The sequence below is a fragment of the Xyrauchen texanus genome, chromosome 49 (assembly GCF_025860055.1).
Source record: "Xyrauchen texanus isolate HMW12.3.18 chromosome 49, RBS_HiC_50CHRs, whole genome shotgun sequence".
NCBI classification, from domain to species: Eukaryota; Metazoa; Chordata; class Actinopteri; order Cypriniformes; family Catostomidae; genus Xyrauchen; species Xyrauchen texanus.
This window is the reverse complement of record NC_068324.1, coordinates 22172091-22193802: the sequence shown is the minus strand read 5'-3', so window position 1 is coordinate 22193802 and position 21712 is coordinate 22172091. Positions and strand designations below refer to the sequence as shown.

General features: G+C 43.1%; 1 protein-coding gene across 3 annotated transcripts in view; it reads right to left on the bottom strand.

Annotated features, from left to right (window-relative positions):
- pamr1b (peptidase domain containing associated with muscle regeneration 1b) overlaps positions 1-21262 on the bottom strand; it is a 98312-nt gene extending 77050 nt beyond the window's left edge. Inside the window, exon 1 of one of the 3 annotated variants that reach the window (XM_052122762.1) lies at positions 20938-21262. In XM_052122762.1, coding sequence (XP_051978722.1) covers positions 20938-21058 — 121 coding nt within the window. In that variant the 5' untranslated portion in view covers positions 21059-21262. The remainder of the gene's footprint in view (positions 1-20937) is intronic. The other 2 variants (XM_052122763.1, XM_052122761.1) reach the window with 2 other exon arrangements.
- Between the last annotated feature and the right edge of the window lie 450 nt (positions 21263-21712).

Genomic DNA, 21712 nt, shown 5'->3' with positions numbered 1-21712 from the left:
TCTTGGGAGCTGTAATCTGTTTTGTACTCCCTTTGTTTGATTATGGCGCGGTTTTTATCAGTAAGATTTATGACTTTGTTTTTGTGGGCCTCAGTCAGGCTTTACGACTGTGTTAGGCATGCCTTTGTCTTGTATCTGAATACATGAGGCCCTACAGTTTCTACGATCTACTTAAGCTTACAATGCTTTTGGGAAGCGCAAGCCCTGACTGATTTGACTTAGTTTTGGAGATTTTAACATAATTGATTTGTGATATATTTTTTGAGTATCTGCAGTCATGTTTTGCTTTGAACTACAGTTAAAACAGCACAATAGTATTGGTACAATATATTTGTTAAATACTTTGACCACAAGTGATCTTTCTGGTCTGTTTCTATAGATGTGTCCTGAAAAAATACATAATATTGTGTATACCTTTTCAGATAAGAAAGACCTCACATTCAAATAAAAAATCTATTAAATATTTTATTTTATTTTAAAAAGTGGCAAAATGTAACCAGAAAATTTTGGATTTTATTATGTTGGGTTTGCAAATCATGACCTTTTAACCATCACAAACATTTACATCTAATGTAAAGTCATTCATTTAAGTCTACTTAAGCACTGATCATGTGTAACTTATACGCTATGCTGCATGTCAGTGTTACCTCACCTGACCTCCACACAATCTCAGTGCTGACATTATTCAGGATAATTTACCAGCCAGCAATAAATAGAATGTCTTTCTGCAGCTGGATGACATCAGTGCTCAGCTGACATGTGTTATGTCTACAGTAAGTCTCCCCTCCCACTGAAAACCCAAACTTTCTGAACAACAAAATTTTTGTGGGTTTACAAGACAAAGTGTGACACATTCAAGTAGATGTGGAATGCATAAAATAAGAAAACGTCCATCATGGTTAAGCAATGGTCAATTCAACTCAAAGTAAAAAGCTGACAAACAGTGAATGCATTCCTGTGCACTGATTTAATCAACAGGCGACCTCATTTCTCTATGCATGCATGTGTGTTTTTGTGAGTGTGTTGCTTGCTTAAGAAAAGGGGCAGCAGTAAGGGGGTGTCTGTATGTGTTTAAGTGAGAACTGCCTTTTTTATATATCCAGGCTGAGGATGTTAAACAAAAGAAAAAATAATTTCTTCTAGCAGAAGGATGGCATTAAATGATTTTGCTTCAAAAATAAAATTTTAATTTAATAAACATTTATGTCCTTAATATTTGTATGTTTTAAGCATAAAAAAAATACAATAAGGCCCTCAATGCACCATATTTTGAATTTATTGTGAATTTAGTCATTGGTGAAGGGGTTGCAGGCACGATGTAATGCAGAGCGCCTGCACCACCTTAAGCCGTGACTTTCGCCTTTAGTCTCTCATACCTTATTGCTTCATTATTGCAATTGGAATATAATAATATAAATATTTTTTATCCAATATTAATTATTAACCTATATTAAAAATAATATTGGAAAACTAAATTCTTATTGGTCGATCATGCCATCTAGTGGTCTGATATTTGTGAATAACAACTGCACATATAAAGTGATTTCAGAGCAGTCATGCTGGTATTGCGAGTCACTTTTCCTAAATTTCATATCACTCTGTGAACTATACAAGATAATACAAATGATTTAAACTCCAATCAATGTTCATTTATTTATTTGGTTAATCTTGTTAAAAGTGAGATAGTGAGCAGTCAGACATTTTGGAATAATAACATCAACAAAACTTTATTCTTGAGGTGGAATATAGTACAATTTGGGATGTGTTGATACCATTTTTTGGAAAGTTAGTACAGATACAATTATCAATACTTTATTTTCGGTAATACCAATACCTGTTTTTTTGGGGGGGACAATGTGTTTATTATCTTTCAGCAACTGGTACTGTGGTGTATTTTTATCAAGTTAAGTATACATTAATCAAGTATAATCAATGCCATTTTATTCTACAATTATTTCTGGTGGTCAAGCAGGTCTTTTACTCTGTGTGTGTGTTTTTAGAGGCCTGTGCGGGAACAGGAATAGCCTCACATATGTGCTCTCATGACTGCTGAGAGAATATATGGTGAGGCTCTTCCACAGGTGTCTCCTGTCCACTTCTTAAAATAATTAGACCAGAGTCAAAGAATAGGATGATGGATAATGGTGACACTTTTGGAATGTATAAGCCCCATCTTGTTAGAGGACGTTTATTTAAATGAATGAAACCCCAGAGATGCTTCAGTTGTACTGCAGGCAACTCGGCTTTATTGTATGATAATAAAGTCTATTCTTCTGAAATCAAAATCCCAAAGACTTTGAGTGATTTTTCACAAATTGGGCAGAAACCACTACAAATGCAACAAGGATGGGATGGAACAGGTCAGAAGAGTGACCACAGTGGGTTGGGTGGACGAGAAACACAAAAACAGGTGGCCAACTAAAAGTTAAGCATTTTTGTTTATATAATAGTTTGTGTTGCTTGCCAGTTTACCTGTGGTGGTAAGAACACTCAAAAAGCTCTTCTAAATTTAAATATGGAAAATAAAATAAGAATAAATAAAAGGGTTTTGATTCCAGAAGAAATAATTGCATGCAATGATCTGTTTTAATTTACTGTTAAGGGTCTAGATGAAATAGCAGTAAATTAAGGCAGATAAAGTTTAAGGAAAAGTCCTATGGATACCGCTCTATTGCATAGCAATAAGAGGTCTGCACGGGTAGGCAAAAAAAAGAAAAGTCCTATGGATACCACTCTATTGCATAGAAATAAGATGTCTGCACGGGTAGGCAAAAAAATAAAAAAGAAAAGTCCTATGGATACCACTCTATTGCATAGCAATAAGAGGTCTGCATGGGTTGGCAAAAAAAGAAAAGTCCTATGGATACCGCTCTATTGCATAGCAATAAGAGGTCTGCATGGGTAGGCAAAAAAGAAAAGTCCTATGGATACCACTCTGCTATATTAGAAAGAGGTCTGCACGGGTAGGCAAAACAATAAAACATCCATCCATCCATCGTCAACCGCTTATCCTGTGTACAGGGTCGCGGGGGGCTGGAGCCTATCCCAGCTAACATTGGGCGAAAGGCGGGGGACACCCTGGACAGGTCGCCAGTCCATCGCAGGAAGAATAAAACAAATAAAAAAATTAAAATAAATCCTGCAGGTTACTTAGGATAGGAATAATAATAATTGCGTTTTAAAATTGTATTGTATTTTTTGAGAGCTCTGTGTTTATAAAGGCCTTGTGTTTGTAAAAAAGTGTGGTCATTTCTGTGGTTGTGAGAGTATCTGTATCTGTGTTTGAAAGTGTGTGTAGTGCGATTGCATATGGATGTGTATGATAGGAGTCTAGTACAGGACAAGAATGTATGAACAATAAAAGGAACTCAGAGGACGTTATATGAGCCCTATAAATAAGGGGACAAGTGTGAATATAAGCCCTAAAAATTAAAAGGAATACAATCAATGGAGTAAATGTTGTCTAATAAAGAAAGTTTGTCTTTTATATGTTGAATGGATGTTGGAAATGAAAGCCTGTCTTGTGAAACTTTGGAAAGGAATTTTTTTAACACAGAGAAAACAAAATATTTTCCAAAATATTGGCTTTGTAGGTTGTTTGACCATTCTTCAAACTGTTGAATTTGTGATTCAGATAGAGAGAGTCAGCCTTTGCTGCTTAACCAATGAGGAGTATATATGGAATTTACAGCAAAGAAAATCTATTTAGGCTATTTTCAACCTTCCATCAATATATAAGGTAGATGAGAGCTGAAAATTACAGGCAGAGAGGGCACTTCAAAATAAATATTATGGTTATATAGTGGAGTTAAAACCAATGATAAAGATATATATAGAAGGGTAAATATAATAGAGTATAAACTAACAATAAGAAAAATAATAAAATCTGTGAGACAACATAGCTGTAAAACAAAATGAGCTAAAAAAAATCAAATGGTTAACACTTAACTGACTGGAAAAAATGTAGTCTTGGCTGTCTTTAGTCTAGCAGCTGTTGATTGGACTGTGCTAGATCATAACTCCTAAACTAGACTGTAGCATAGAAATTAATTTGACTTCATACAGATAATTTGTACATTCAAGAGATAAACTGTGCTTAGAGCTAAAGTTTATATCAAAGTGAGAAGTAAGAATATTTAAATGATAAAGAACTGTAAAGTGATTGATTTCCATTTGGGAAATCACATTATCTGGACAAATAATACAGCTTTGAGTCCAGTGTATTGCATTAAACTAAAGTCAACTAAGTAATTGGAATTTAAACAAAGGTTGTATTTAACATAAGTGTTGTTATATTACATAAGGTAAAACTCCAGTGGAAATACTAAAATCTAGAAGTACACTGTGTAAAATCTCAAAGAAATGAGAAAGCAAAATTAATAAATAAAGAAGTGACTTGTATGAACGTTGTGTATTAAAAAGTAAAGGTGAAAGAAATTGGAAAAATTTCAAGATATTGCCGGTGAAGATTAGTGTAGAAGGAAATATATTTAAATAATAAGATATACATTTATTCTCTAAATTGATTGATTTATCTAAATTAATGGTGTTAAAATAATTTTTCATTTTTATATGCCAAATAAAAATAACAGTGAAGGAATAAAAACTAAAATCTAGATGAAGACTGTGTTATGTATACCCTGTCTTGTTCCACTGTTGCCCTTTTGTTTACCATTTTTGTCACTTTTGTACTCCTTAGTTTTCACTTTTGTCCCTTTTGTAGCTCCACAGTCTTGTTTTCCCTCGTGTTCACTGTTCATTGTTTTCACCTGCCCTTGTTAATTTGCCTTTGGTTTCTGTTAATCTCCTTGTTATCTTGTTTGAGTCCTGTTTGTTCATTGGCCCCTTTGTCCCACATTTATGTATTTAAACCCTGTCTGTTTGTTCAGTCTCTGTCAGTCGTTGTTTGTTAATGGAGGTATGTTGTTAGCCTGGTATGTGTTCCCTGCCTGAGTTCTCTGTTTGTGTTCATCGTGTTTAGTTTTCAGTTTTATGTTTTATTTCCCCATTGAGGGTTGTTCCTTTGTGTTTACTTGTTTGTTTATTTAATAAATTCTTAACTGCATTTGGATCCGCATCTCCTCGTCTGCCTCTCTGCTCAAGTGTTACAGAACGACTGACCCAACAATGGATCCAGCGGTTCTCCGGGCAAGCTGCTGCCTCCTGGACCTGAAGCAAGGAAGCCGCCCGGTGGAGGATCACATTAGGGACTTCCTGTACCTGGCGGGCGCCACCGACTTTCCTGACTCCTCCCTGGTGGTGTTTTTCCAGGCTACCCTGACCGGTTCGCTCCAAGAGCGGTTGCCCACGACGACGCGTGGCTGGACGCTCGGCGAGTTCATGGAGGAGACACTTCTGGTATGCGGCTCGCTGCTTACTGTGGGTGTGGTTGAGGATCCTGCCTCTACTCCCACGGCGGTGACCCTCCAGTCGTCCTTGGCTCGTCCTCTTTCACCTGCCCCACCGGTCAGCGAGCTCGCCCCCACGCCTGTCGTCGTCCATGAGCCAGCAGGGTCAACTTCCTCCGCCCAGAGGAGGAAAAGAAGACGGGTTTCCGCCTCACGGCCCACGCCTGCCCCTGTCTGCGAGCCAGAGCCTACGCCTGTCACGGTGAGCGAGCCTGCGCCCACGCCAGCCACGGCCAGTGAGCCTGAGGCCACGCTGACCAGGAACAGTGTCCCAGCTTCGTCAGTCGCATCAGCCCGGAGGAAGAGAAGGGGAAAGGTCTCTGCTCTCCAGCCTCCGCCTGCCGCGGCCCCGTGCCCTAAACCCCTCTTGGCTCTGCTCTCAGCGGCCAGCAAACCCAAACTGGCACATACCACGGTAACCCAGCCAGTACCTGTCGCCTCAGAGGTCAGTGAGCCAGCGCCTGAAGCCTCGACCGTCCCTGAGCCAGCGCCTGAAGCCTCGACCGTCCCTGAGCCAGCGCCTGAAGCCTCGACCGTCCCTGAGCCAGCGCCTGAAGCCTCGACCGTCCCTGAGCCAGCGCCAGTGGCCGTGACCGTCCCTGAGCCAGCGCCAGTGGCCGTGACCGTCCAAGAGCCAGCGCCAGTGGCCGTGACCGTCCAAGAGCCAGCGCCAGTGGCCGTGACCGTCCAAGAGCCAGCGCCAGTGGCCGTGACCGTCCAAGAGCCAGCGCCAGTAGCCAGGACCGTCCTAGAGCCAGCGCCTCTCGAGCCTTCCAGGGCTCCTCCCGAGTCTTCCAGAGCTCCGCCTTCCGAGTTACCCGAGCTTTCCAGAGCTCCGCCTTCCGAGTTACCCGAGCTTTCCAGAGCTCCGCCTTCCGAGTTACCCGAGCTTTCCAGAGCTCCGCCTTCCGAGTTACCCGAGCTTTCCAGAGCTCCGCCTTCCGAGTTACCCGAGCTTTCCAGAGCTCCGCCTTCCGAGTTACCCGAGCTTTCCAGAGCTCCGCCTTCCGAGTTACCCGAGCTTTCCAGAGCTCCGCCTTCAGAGTTACCCGAGCTTTCCAGAGCTCCGCCTTCAGAGTTACCCAAGCTTTCCAGAGCTCCGCCTTCAGAGTTACCCGAGCTTTCCAGAGCTCTGCCTTCCGAGCTTTCCAGAGCTCTGCCTTCCGGGCTTTCCAGATCACCGCCTTCCGAGCTTCCTGAGCTTTCCAGGGCTCCGCCCCTCAAGCCTCTCGAGCCTTCCAGGGCTCCGCCCCTCAAGCCTCTCGAGCCTTCCAGGGCTCTGCCCCTCAAGCCTCTTGAACCTGCCAGGGCTCCACCTCCCAGGCCTCTCGAGCCACCCAGGGCTCCGCCTCTCGAGCCTTCCAGGGCTTCGCCTCTCGAGCCTTCCAGGGCTCCCCTCAAGCCTCTCAAGCCTTCCAGGGCTCCACCCCCCCGAGCCTCCTATGGCTCTGTTCCCAGAGACCCCAGAGCCTTCTAGGGCTCCGCCTCTGAAACCTCCTACGGCGCCACCTTCCTCGGCCCCGCCTCCTGAGCCAACCCCGGCTGCGCCTTCCTCAGCCCCGTCTCCTAGCTCTTCCAGGGATCCGCCTCCAGAAGCTCCCGAGCCTCCCACGGCTCCGCCTCCCGAGCCTCCTTCAGCTCAGCCTCCCGAGCCTCCTACGGCTCCACCTCCAGAGCTCCCTACGGCTCTGCCCCCAGAGACTCCAGAGCCTCCTACGGCTCCACCTCCAGAGCCTCTTAAGCCTCCTACAGCTCCGCCTCCAGAACCTCCCACGGCTCTGCCTCCTGAGCCTTCTATGGCTCTGCCTCCCGAGCCACCTATGGCTCTGCCTCTCGAGCCACCCAAGCCTCCGACGGCTCCGCCTCCTAAGCCTCCTACGGCTCCGCCCTCAGAGCCTCCCGAGCCTCCTACGGCTCTGCCTCCCGAGCCTCCTACGGCTCTGCCTCCCGAGCCTCCTACGGCTCTGCCTCCCGAGCCTCCTACGGCTCCGCCTCCAGAGACCCCAGAACCTTCCAGGTCTCCGCTCCTAAAGCCTCCTACGGCGCCGCCTACCTCGGATCCGCCTCCTGAGCCTCCCTCAGCTCCGCCTTCTGAGCCTTCTAAGCCATCACCTCCCTCGGCTTCGCCTCCCGAGCCTCCCTCGCCTCCGCCTCAGAGGTCCTCCTTGGCTCCGCCGGCCTCCCCAGTGGCCACTCCTCCTCCCAGGCCTCCTGAACCGGCCCTTGCCCCACGGCCATCTCCTAGGCCACCAAAACCGGCCTCTGTCCTGTGGCCCCCTCCCAGGCCCCCTGAACCGGCCCTTGCCTTATGGCCAGCCCCCGGGCCATCTAAACCTGTCCCTGCCCGGTCAATACCACCCCGGCCTCCTAAACCTGTCCCTTTGTGCCCCCGTGGACTGCCTAATTGCCCCTTGTGCCCCCATGGACTGTCTCATCTCCCTTTGTGCCCCCGTGGACTGTCTCATTTCCCCTCGTGGCCCCCCTTGGACTTCCTGCCTGCCCTTTGTGCCCCCTTGGACTTCCTGCCTGCCCTCTGTGCCCCTTGGACTGCCTCCTTGTTCTTGTGCCCCCCCTGGTCTGTCTGTCTGCCCCCGGTGCCATCATTTTGTTCTCTGTGGGTTTTCTGTCTTTTGTCTTGGGTTTTTAGGATCGTCTGGAAGCCGATCCTTTGAGGGGGGGGGGCTCTTTTATGTATACCCTGTCTTGTTCCACTGTTGCCCTTTTGTTTACCATTTTTGTCCCTTTTGTAGCTCCACAGTCTTGTTTTCCCTCATGTTCACTGTTCATTGTTTTCACCTGCCCTTGTTAATTTGCCTTTGGTTTCTGTTAATCTCCTTGTTATCTTGTTTGAGTCCTGTTTGTTCATTGGCCCCTTTGTCCCACATTTATGTATTTAAACCCTGTCTGTTTGTTCAGTCTCTGTCAGTCGTTGTTTGTTAATGGAGGTATGTTGTTAGCCTGGTATGTGTTCCCTGCCTGAGTTCTGTGTTCATCGTGTTTAGTTTTCAGTTTTATTTCCCCATTGAGGGTTGTTCCTTTTGTGTTTACTTGTTTATTTAATAAATTATTAACTGCATTTGGATCCGCATCTCCTCGTCTGCCTCTCTGCTCAAGCGTTACAGACTGATCCTAAAAGTAAATTGACAAACATATAGGAAATTTATGCATGTATGGGGTATAATAATTTATATATTTAAAGTGCATGTTATAGAAGAAGATAAGGAAATTTTTTTAGACATTTTTGATAAAAAAAAATGATAAATAAAAATATAAGAGTAAAAACTAAAAACAGGAAAAAATAAAAAGAACAAAGAAAGAGCTACCAATGTCCAGGAAGGATAAAATTCACTGAGAAATATGAGACAGGCCAGAAAATACTGAGGGATGCAGGGGAGGGTAAAATGGCAAGGTCCTGAATAGAAAAAGATCCTGCACTCTGTAAGGAGAGTGAGCAGGAGGGGTTATACCCTGTACTAAAAAATCTTGTCTCTCTTGATGTCTCCACTCAAACAAAGGGGCACCCCGAATTTAGAAAAGATAGATAGCAGATTCTTTTAAGATTAGATATTTTTCTTTTATTTCTTGTTTTATATATACAGTGTAGGCATTGGTTGATCATTCGTACACTGAGAGCTGCCACTGAGACTAGAATTAAAGAAAATACATTTAAGAATGATTTAGATAATTTCATGTTCTCTACTTTTCAAATTTGCTTTGAGAAGTTTTTTCTTGGGTTTGTTCTGTGACCAATCATGCCAGATTAAACTTAAAGTCCCAAAATGTGGTGTATTTGATTGTAAAAATATTGATAATGCTAAAGGAAAAACTGGTAATTGGTACTAGGTGAAACTCATGGAGAAACATTAAGATTAAATTGAATATTATAAATAACTTCATGTTCATGTGTCTATTCTGTGTGTGCCGTTGATACTAACTATGTTTTACTCTTTCTGTTGTTTCTCTTAAGTCGTTTCAATAACTCATTCTGGAACCAGTCTCTCACCATCGCAGATTGCTGGGCCAGATGATTTATTGAAGATGCTTATATTGCAGGAGAAAATCCGGAGAAAAGAAAAAAAGACTGAGAAATACAGTATGTGTGCTGTTATATGATTGGCCTTCCTACTATTATGAATGCTGGTAATCAATACTGAATTGACGTTTCAAATGTGGATTATATTTCTCTGGATAAGTTGATTTCAGTCTTATATAACTAATTGGATTTTTGATTCTCCAACTGCCATCCATGGGATCAATACCTATGTCCAAATTGTTCTGAGGGTCTAAATCCAGCATCTAACCGCTAATTTGTTGATGTGAAGGTTAAATATTAAAATGTAATGGCAAAGTAAGAGTTACATATTGGATTGGTTACTTCCCTAAATTTTCCAGAGTACTCTCACTTTAAAGAAAAAGATTAATGAGTGCTACAAGGAATTAATTAAGTGTCTATTTCTAGTAAGCTATTTTCTATTGGGAAGAAACGCAGGCTTGAGTGAAGTTTAAGATGCCATTTATTTGATAAATGTAAAACAGAAAGTAATGTCTCTCTGTTTGGCGTAGGCCCCGTCCGGTGGTCCGAGGGAGTTGTACCTGGAACCGTCATGTCCTGCCGGAGATAGGAGGCAGGGGCGAGGAGCCTACCCCCAAAAAGAGAGAAAGTAGTATACTACCCCCAAAAGAGATGATCCGGTTTGGTACGAACCAGGTCTTGTGTTAGGCGTTCATTCTGGAGAAGGAGAAAATAAGAGATGTGAGCATCAGAATTGACATGAAATTTGCGATATCTCTGGTATGGTTGTGTGAAGCCTTTGCAATAGGAAAGTTTTTTTTTTTTTTTTGGGTGTGATTTTGGGCTCTCCGTCTAGGCCCCTAGTTGTGCAGAATCTGCCTATGGTGAGCAGCGTGATATGCGGCCCTACATTAGGCTGGCGTTGCTGTGCAGTATCTTTGTTGAAAGACGACATTTGATATGAAAACCCTCCGACGAGGGAAGAGTTGTTTGAGGTATCTTTGCCGAAGGTGGACAATGTGTGTAAAGCCATACGATAATGGCAACATTGTGTGCAGTCCCTTCGTTGAAAGACATTTGATATGAACACGCTCCGACGAGGGAAGAGTTGTTTGAGGCATCTTTGCCAAAGGTGGACAACGTGTATAAATCCATACGATAATGGCAACGTTGCGTGCAGTCCCTTCGTTGAAAGACATTTGATATGATTACCCTCCGACGAGGGAAGAGTTGTTTTGAGGTAGGCCTATCTTTGCCGAAGGTGGGCAACGTGCGTAAAGCCATACAATAATTGCAACGTTGCTTGCAGTCCCTTCGTTGAAAGATGACATTTGATATGAAAACCCTCCGACGAGGGAAGATATGTTTGAGGTATCTTTGCCGAAGGTGGACAACGTGTGTAAAGCCATACGATAATGGCAATGTTGTGTGCGGTCCCTTCTTTGAAAGATACACCATTTGATTATGAGAACCCTCCGACGAGGGAAGAGTTGTTTGGCATCTTTGCTGAGAGGTGGGCAACGTGCGTAAAGCCATACGATAATGACGATGTTGTCGTGCAATACCCTGTTGAAGGATATCCCATTATGGTGCCAGCTTTCCACCGGCTGGCTTGTGCAATACCCATGCAAAGGAATCATGTTGAGATTATGGAAGCCCTGGCAAGGGGGGTAGACATAGTTATGCGCTATCCTTGCGAACAGTGGGCGTGCTTGAGTTGAATCGGATATGCTGGGAGAGAGCCACCAACCACAACCAGATATGCATGAGAGCTTATGGCTGATGGAGAGTTGAGCTTGTTTGATGATTTGGGTTAGGTTGACCATTTCAGGTATGATCGGGAAGATCGGCGGCCAAGCATCTTCATTGTGGATTCCAGTATACCTCGAAGGGTGCCAGTAGGAGCTGGTCTGTGGAACTCCTGCGAAACGAGGGAGGGAGACAGAGATTACATTGAAAACCCAGGGATGTGTCTGGCTGGGATAATGAAGTTGCAGGAAATGCTCTGCCATGTCAGACGTCTCTTAAGGAACTTGATGGTTCGAGGGGGACCAGCCTTTATTGATGTATAGTAATGACTGCAGAATTGTCACATGAAGCGTTTGCGTGTCTGAAGGAAACCCATATGACGCTGGCCGTGACGGTGGGTGTGGAATAATAAAGGCCTCTTTTAAACTTCTCTTGTTGATGTAGCTTGCTGTAGCATCATGAAATGCAGCTGCTCTGGGAATGTATATCCCATTCCTGTACTCAATCATATATGTTACCCATATAGGATAAAGAACCATTTCATTGGAGGGTATAGTGGAATGTTGTTTTGCTGGACCATATAATGAAGTGCTATATGAATAAACGTGGAAGGATTTGATAGCTTGAGTCTCTGTGTCATATCTTTCTTCCCTCAGCTGAGCCTCATCGAGACAGGGATTGCAGATCAAGAAAATGTATTAAATACATTAAATGACGAAATTACCTAAGGATGGGATTAATTTCGAAGAGAGTGGATGGAGCGTAGGAAGCTATATTGAAAAAGTATAATTCTGTCCATTTTCCTGTGAACCATCATCCTAGAAAGTAACCCCGAGTCCTGTGGAGGGAGCCGCGTCCATGAATAGGCACATGTCATCCGGAGATTCGCGGCAGCCATCGTCGATTGGAGAGGTTGTCTACGGAATGAGCTAGTGTGGGGAGGCAGGAAACGAAGGAGTGGCCTTGAGGAATGATAAGAATGGCAAAATTGAGGTGGCCCAAACTGACCAGAGAATGACGTGTAAATAGACCTGATCCTGTCATGTTTCTTTAGGCAGGAAGCTTGCGTGTTTAGAGAATGGAACGTGATGCCTAGAAATTCGAGAGATGTGGCCCTTTTTTTTTTTTCTCCCTTTCTTCCTTCCTCGAGCTTGAGCAAATAGAGTGAGAAGAATCATGTCTCCGCTTCGTAAGAGTTTTGTTGTTGGCTGTAAAAGTGAACATGGGAGTCTCATGTACTCCCAGCATCAGAGCCGCAGTGGACAGTTTTGTTTTTGAAGGAAATGTGCCCCAAAACATACAAAATGTGTGTATGTTTGTGCAAATCATTTTACACTGGACTGCTTTGTGAATATGTGACCGATCACGGAAAGTAGGGACACAAGTCGGTTTTGGGGCATTTTGAGTTATTCACAGATTCTGAAAGTGTAGTCTCCAAGCTTTCCAACGATTTGTAACACATGGAAATCTGAAAATATTTGGAGAAGTTGTGGCCATTTGAAGGTAGGCACTCAAAAAAGCTAAAAGGGGAGAAAACGGCCTCAAAAGATTGTGCAGTTCTCACCTCTCTCTGCTGCTGGGAGTGACAATAGGGCTCATTTACATCTCATTTAGATAAGCCATACCCCTGTAAAGCTCCCCTGTAAACATGGACTAAACATGAGATAACGTGTACGTGTTCTTAGAATGAACAAAAAAGCGACAAACTTTGATGTTTATGGAAACTCACCCCATAAGAAACAGAAAAGTATTCTTGCAGATCTCGTTGCCTCCAATGAAATAAGTCGTTCGGGCACACTTTCTCTTTGTCGGGGTCTTCTTTGTGGATGTAACCATCTCCGAAGTTTGCACTGTGCATCTGTTTGCCTCTAAATGTCCAATAATTCGCATGACGCCAGTCCGATACATTCTTCCTCGTCTTCATCTTCGCTCAGTTGTAGATTAGGGATATTATTCAGTCTTATCATGCCACTTTCATCGTCGCTCAGATCGTCTTCAGAATCAGTGAACGCTTGTTCATAAGCATCCGGCTTGTCGAAGAAGTACTTCAAAACATTTTCGTTGTAACGCCACGGTTCAGCTCGTCTCGCGACATTCTTTTGCGGCATCCATCTTCATTGAATTTTGATATCAGATAGAGCCGGCTAGAGCTGCATAATAAGTAGCCACGCTGTTAGGGAGGCGGGGGCAAAAGCGCCGGCGGCTATTCAGTACGGAAATACACACAGACAATGACACGCCCCTACTGCATGCTAGAATCTCCGAAAAACAAGCCGATTTCAACCTCAAAATGTACGCTTTTAAATATACCAATACTGTTATCTCAAACATGGAGAGGCTTCTTCATGATCTCAACTAACAGATTCTGCAAAAAAGCGGAAATCACCAATTTTGGAAAAAAACACTTGTTTCTCATTTTGCTCACAAGTTGTGCTGCCGACTTGTGTCACTGGTTTCCGTGACGGGTCACATATGTGTCAATATAAATCTGGGTCTTCAAAATGTGATTATCAAGCATGGATCAGTACCAACTGTTCGAGTCTCAGCTTTACATCCTGAATATGCAAGTATCTTGCTTTATATTTTGTGAATATTAGCAAATCTCCTTTCCGAATGTGCTTGATAGCTGATTCCATGGCTAATGCGCTAAGGTTACCATTGTCTCTGACTGCATTCGTGGAGACCAGATATAAATATTCTGTATATATTATATAAATATATATTCTCTATCTATATATATTACATATATATTCATACGTATATGGCTGAACTCCGGTATTTACGCTGTCAATCATATTGGTTCTGATTTGTTGCTGCTGTAGTGTCTTAAGCAGGGGCTGAAATGGCACGGCTCTCTTCCAGAAAGGGGGCGAGGAGCGGCAGCTCATTTGCCTTTAAAGAGACATGCACAGAATCAGCTTGTTTTGATTCCACCCTAAAGATACATTTATAACAGGGTATAGTAAATGATCCATGGGGTATTTTGAGCTGAGACTTTGCAGACACATTCTGGAGACGTCTGGGACTTATTAGGTCTCCTTCAATGGTAACAGATTATATTAATGAGCGTGACTCAGCACAGGATTTATCCAGTGATTGACAGACCTACTTACCTGCTACTAAAATGTAACGTCCCTGACCATGTGCATTAAAAGGGAACAGCTCATATTGAGATGCTTTGATGCTTAAAAGTAATGTAATTGGGCTGACATGACTGTTAGGAACATGGATAAAGCCCCGAATGCTTGAAGATCCCCGGTGTCAGAAGTGCGTTGTCGTGCTTGCGATGAGAACGTGGAAGTACGTATAGAGTAAGAAAATGCTGCGTTTATGGATCGGCATTAATGCGCCCTTGGAGGCGCTCGGTGAATATCTCTCGAAATGTTGTGTCGAACAAAATAAGTTGTTTATTTCACCATGCCCTTACACAAGGCTTTGGTGAAAGCTATATTAACCTGTTGATACGCATTTGTTCACACTCGGGAGTGACGTCACTCTGCTTACTTTAATATATAATTTACCATCTATATAATTAATGTGAACCAATTGTACATCTTTTCAAAGGTCTGAGGGTTCAACCTTGATATCCGATCTCTGTTGCGTGATTGCAATCCTCCAGAAACAGCAATTTGTTTGTATAAAAACATGTTCAGCACAAAATATTTCCATTACTATAAATTCATAGTTCTCCAAATTAAAAAAATAACAACATACTGTATATTAATTCTGAAAGTTGGGAAATAAATCCCAAAGTGTCTTTCAAATGATACTACAACTGTGTCCATACTCCAAAGGGTCCAGTAAATACAACCATTTAAGTTCAGGTATGTCATTTTCATGGTTTGTACTGAAAAAGGGGGGCGCACATCGACTGGTTAAACTGTGATGCCATGCTCCCTCGGAATGCCCACATCATGGGCTTGGTCTTTCCTAGTAAGTAGGGCATAGGGATGTTAAATTGTATTGGAAAGGACCCTTTACGTAATTTGGGCGAAGGCGGCCAGCAAAACGGGGATATCTTACTGAATGGAGTAATGGGACCCCCATACAATAAACACTGACTTTACATGATGATATGGCTGAATTATTATCTTAATTCCCCGATGGGGAATGCTTGGACATGCGCATGGTGAATGGCATGTGAATGAACCTTGACCGAGTTGCCATCATGAGATTGCGAGATTGCCTGCCATTACTATGAGAGTGAATGCGCAGTTGACATGAAATACTGGCTTTTGATATTGATGCGGATGCGTTATGATGAACAGACAGCATTGCCACTTTACAATGAACAGGCAGCATGGCAACGGAAGGCCTAGAACCATGACTAAATCTGAAGGCGTTTGATGGATATGAAAATGACTTTCTGATGGAAACCAGCTGCTGCCTGAGCCGATGATTTAAGAGACTTGGTGTGCAGCACGCTCCTTCCGTGCCGGGTCGTGCAATCCGATTGAGAGAGATCTCCTAAATGAATGAGATATGGGTGAAGATAAGGTTTGCTGGTTTTTTACTCCCCATGGGTTTGTTGTTGGCAGAAGTTGAGATGAAGTGATGATGTCGTTGGAAAGGGAAGGCGGGCTTCCAGAGATGTTCTGTGCACTGGTTCTCCTGTGGCCTGGAGAGGTTGAAACGTGTCGATTTGCCGTGTTAGCAAACTGAAACAGCAATGTGATAGATTGTGAGCAGACTTATAAAGCAATGGCTTACATGCGATTGGCTAGGAATTACCCAGCTAATGATGTGAAGATGTACAGCTGCTAGTCTTCCTGCTAGAACAACGCTGTGCTTCCATTCTATTTTGATTTAAATCCATGAAAATACAATTTTAGAGGCATACAGTAGCCTGACAGAGGCTACCCTGTATTTTGTTTTGTTCTGATGGTTAGTCTTCACCAAGAGACAAGGTCTTTTGTGACATTTGCTACAGGAGAAAACATAACAACTTGAATGGAAATTAGTGAACTGTAAATGAGTTCAGTTGTTGCATTTTACTTTTAATTTGGACAATTTCAAGAGATTGTTGAACATTGAATAACGCTTTGTAAATTTAACCATATTATGAATTGTCTCCATGTTTAAGCAGTTCCATTGGCTGTGATGGTTCTCAGGTGATACTTCCTGAAACAAAAGAAATGTCTGTTTACTGATACCAGATTATTAAATATTGGATAATAGGACTGAGCGGTATTGAGACCAGAGACAAGCGATGATGACCCAATGATGGGTAAAATTCTCCAGTGACAAGAGGTGAGGACCCAATGACTGGTAAAGTCTCTCCAATTGCAAAATGAGAGCAACCTAAGACAGGGTTTCAACGCCCTAAAAACATGCCCAAGAAGGGTGAAATGGGTTTAAGGAAGTGGATGGATGCTTTTAGGCTAGAAGCATCAAAAGGGAGGTCTACAAGTACCTGCCCGAAGTTGTGAGTGCCACTCAACCCGACTGCTTGATTAAAATAATTTATCACAGCGATGAATACCAAGCATTCTATCAATGTGTTATTAGGGGATCACACCCTGTGTAGAAGATAAATTATAGATTGATTTTGGGGTAAAGTTTTGAGAACCGTTGCATACAAAGAAGTGCAACGAACTTCTTTGTATGCAAGTGCTTTTATTGAACTCATGTACATTTTAATAATAACGAAGAATGGAAAAAAGAAAACATGGTGGTGACAAAAAATGTATATAGCTTGATTTGTTTATAGCAATTTAAATAGATTGCTTAAGAAATGGGGTGCACAATTAGCTAAAATTAATATAATATTTGGAATAACAACATTGTGGATGGAATAATATTCTGTTGTGTGTTACCATTGGTAAAATCATTCATGATTCGAGCAACAGTGAAGCAGATGACATTGATCAATGTAAATGGCCCAATGCAATGGCAACTACTCTGGATGGACAGAAAGACCAAATTGGGAGGAAATTGATTCCTCCAATGAATATATAAGAAGATATGAAGAACCACGCCCTGGGTGTAAGTGCTAGCTAACCTCTAGCTAACACCAAAGGGTGACCCTCTACGATGCGCAAAGTATCTGGGTTGAAGACATCTACACTACCAGCAAGAACTCTTAAAATTATGATGAATATTTTGTTTGATACACTCTACATAACTGTGACAACCAAAAACAAGGCTGAACCAGTTGCACGCGCATGCTTAAATATGTGAAGGTCTGAAAGTCACAGAGGGGGTATATGTGGTGTATTTTTATCAAGTTAAGTATACATTAATCAAGTATAATCAATACCATTTTATTCTACAATTATTTCTGATGGTCATAGTAGGCAGAGCCATGGAAGTTTCAGGTGGCGGAGCCATGGAGGGCGGAGCCTTGGAAGACTCAGGTGGCAGAGCCACGGAAGGCTCAGGAGGCAGAGTCGTAGTAGGTTCCGGAGACAGGGCCGTGGTAGGTGGAGTCTGGGAGAGTTCTGGGTGCCGAGCCGTGGAAGGTGGAGTCATGGAAGGCTCAGGAGGCGGAGAGGCTCGAGAGGCGGAGCCCTGGGAGGCTAGGGAGGCGGAGCCCTGGGAGGCTCGAGATGCGCTGGCTCTGGGACGGTCGAGGCTACAGGCACTGGCACTGGTACGGTCGAGGCTACAGGCGCTGGCTCTCTGACCGTGGCAGGTGTAGGCTCTGGCTCGCTGACCGTGGCAGGTGTGGGCTCTGGCTCGCTGACCGTGGCAGGTGTGGGCTCTGGCTCGCTGACCGTGGCAGGCGGAGACTTGGGAACAGAAGCCTTTCCTCTTCTCCTCCTCCTCCTCCTCCGGGCAGATGAAGCTGGCAACGCTGGCTCTTTGGCCGAGGCAGGCGTGGGCGTTGGCTCACTGGCCATGGCAGGCATGGAGGGACGAGCCATGGAAGACTGGGGGTGAACACTGTGGGAGGAGAGGTAGGGCCCTCTTCAACTACGCCCACAGTGAACGGCGAGCCGCAGACTAGTAGAGTCTCCTACACGAATTCAAGGATAGTCCAGCGGCGAGTCGCAGGTGGCAACCGCTCCTTGAGTGAACTGTTCAGATTTGCCCTGAAGAATACCACCAGGGAGTATTCCGGGAAGGCCGCTACCTTCGCCAGCTCCAGGAAGTCGTGAATGTGATCCTCAACTGGGCGGTCCTTTTGCATGAGGCAGAGCAGTTTATAATTTGCCTGTTGCACCGCTAGATCCATTATTGGTCGGTCGTTCTGTTACGAAGGCAGGTGAAGGCAGAAGAGGGGTGAGGGTCTAAATGCGGTTTTTATTGAAAAGATAAAGACAAACAAGGCTGGAACAAATGAAACGTCCACGATGGGAAAACAAAACGAAAACACGAAAAACATCAAAAGAGTAAACAGACTGGAGAAACATCCACGGAGGGCAAGGTAACATTACACAAGAACAAACAAATCCAAACATCTACATTCAACTACCGACCATGACTGGAGAACAAACAGGGTTTAAATACACAAGCACAATAATGACTAAATGACATGCAGGTGAGAACAATGAAGTGCATGGGCAGTGATGAGGGCAGGGAATTATGGGAAGTGTAGTTTATGACAGTAGACAAGTGAAACAGGGGGATCGTGACACTATGTAAGCATACTTGGCAATAAGGCTCATTCTGATAACAGTGGGACAAAAATCCGATTTGTATCAAAAGTCGAACTTAAAGTGTAAATGTAACTTTTTTTAAAAGCTGTAAAAAGAGCAGTTTTCCTAATTCAAATGGTTTTGTTGTTTATTTGCTTTTGTTTGTATTTACTTATTTTATTATTTTATTCATTTGTTTCATTATTCTTATTTGATTACAGACTGTTGATTTGTCTTGCATAATTACTTGAGAACTTTAAACAATGCTTACATAATTGAAACATAAATATTATTATTTGTTGAGGTATCAAAATCTGTGTAGAGATTTGGCAAATCTCACTGTTGACTATGTGTATGTTTTGTATGGTTGACCTTGTTATAATGACATAAGCAGATCTCATTCCATAGAAGTGTAAGCACCCCTGCACTAGGACATATCGTGATTTTCATTTGTGCGCTGAATGTTTATTTAAAGACATTTGACGTCTTTAAATATGGTATCGGTTCTTGGAATATGAGCATTTTTCCCAGTATTAGTACAAGTACATGAGCACAGTATTGGACGGTATATGACATCTCTAATGAGCATTAGTCACTGCAAAGTTTGGTAAACTGTATTTAAGCAGACTGCATACCTTACCATAAGAAAAGCAGTACAGTAAAAAGCTTTTTAAAATACATCCACAGTGGGATTGGGGTAACTGTTTATTCATTATGTCATGGGAGGTCTACAATATATATTTAATCACCACAATGGTCAGTAGAGTTTGTTTTGTCTTCACTTTCACACAAGGACACCACAGACAAGTGCCATGAATGTTTTACAGGTTCAGTCCCCTGGAGTATCTTGGGGTTGAGTGCTTTGCTCAAGGATGCAATGGTGATGACTTGCTTCTTGTAGGAATCAAAGAAGCCACTGGTTAACATGCCTGTGTCTTAACCACTACACTTCTACACCACACCCATTGAGTTTCACTTGTCTCAAGGAGCAACTGTGCCTGGGTTGCCTTTAAAAGGGGCCTTCCTCTTTGAAGTTGACGCAGAGAAAAGTACTTCATATAAAAGCAAACTCACTCTGTCTTGAAAGTTCACTTGAGTCCTTCAGGGGTTAACAGTCATCTGTGACTGTAACTAGATCCTGATGTCCAGATTCACAACAGGCTGAGCACTGAGCAGTATATTTTGCTAACAATATTACTAGTAATTTTCTTAGCAAATTTCAACATGTAAGGCTTAAAGATTGCATTAAAAGATTCCAAAGCTTCACACTTTAGTGCATCTGTCGGATATTCCACAGTCCTGAATGATTTAGCAGTAATGGAAAATGACAATCCTCTGGGTCTCGGAATAACCACTACGAAGCTCTAAATATTCCTTTATCCACACTTTTAGAAAACCACAGACCAATTTGGATGTCTTTAATGCCTTAACTAGCCTGTGTTAAAGAATGTGTTTTCTGAACGTGGGCTCCACAAGCACTCTACAAATTGGCCATGTATTCTTTGCTAGAGTTGGGCTGGTGTAACTACACATGAGGTAAGGCATAACTTTTAAATGAACTAATATTAGTTTCCAAAATGTGACTTTCCTCTCTGGGGTGGGAGGGGGATGGAAATTACACACTTTTTTCCTTGTTTGACCTCTGCCTTTATATCTCATTGCTTATCACCTATTGGCAAATATATGTTTGTATCTAATCCAGAAACACTCACATCATGCATCTCTGCTGAGATTTCTGAAGAAATTGGGCAGGAAAATCCCCTGATTGACAGTCATTATGTACTGTCTCTCAAATTCATTGCCTCAGTTCACTCACAGTAAGCAGTTATAAGGGGTCCAAGCACTGAACGTTCTTCTTCTTCTTATTATTTGCCATACATGTTTGGGCATCAAAAACTGTAAGTCCTCGAGACCAATTTGGCAGGATGGTCATGATGCTCTCTGTGTTACTTTATTTGCTTGCTCTGAGTCTGAAGAACCTGGTATTTCCTTTGCCACCCACTGAACATTTTTATGATCTGAGAGCAGTTTTGTTGTATTTAATGATACTTTATATTCAAATGAATATCACTGAATCAAGACAACAAATTAAACAAAGATAGACAGAGAGCCAGACAGATCACTTGATACTGACTCTGTGAAAACAAAAGCAGGAAACTCTGTGAAAGCAGACATGATTCAGACTCACCATATGGCCAGGCTGTCCCCTGGGCCAGCAAGAGGAAGATGATGAGGTGGGTGATGCAGGGCTGTGAGCTGCGGGGCGATGTGCACTGCCTGTGCCCCTGCAGCTTTCCAGATAAACACATGCTGTAGTCTCAAGCTCTGTTTACTCACTGAGCTCAGTTGCTTTGACATCACTTCTCCTTTGACTTCCCTCCCTCCTCACCCATTTTCTCTCTCTCTCTTTCTCTCTCTCACCCTTGCTCTTTCTCCCACTGACAGACTCCCTCAATGTCTCTCGGTGTCTCAGTCCTCTTTTATTTCTTCAGCCCTGTAAACTGTCAGCAGAGCCTGTCTTCTCATCTTCCTCTCTTTAAAATCACTAAACTCAAAGAGAAAGTCTTTCTCACATTCTCTTCTCTCTCTCTCTCTCTCTCTCTCTCTCTCTCTCTCTCTCTCTCTCCCCTCTGTTTCCCCTCCCTTGGTTTCAAGTTACAGAGTCCAGCCTCGAATGGGTCTCCACAATTGAAAGCTCCTAAAAGCACAGCTGCTCACTCTTTCATAATAAACTAGCAGAGCTACATATATTTCTATTCTATTCTTTTTAACAGAATACAATTTAAGGGTTTCCAAGCCTAAAGATGGGTTTACATCCAAGTATTTTTATGCAATGTTTTATATTGCTAAAGAAATGCTGAATGGAAACACATTTTGGTTCCATGCAAAGACGTGCATAAATTACAATGGAAACACATTTACTGAATGAATGTGCATCAAAAAATGTACATGAGTTTGCCTCA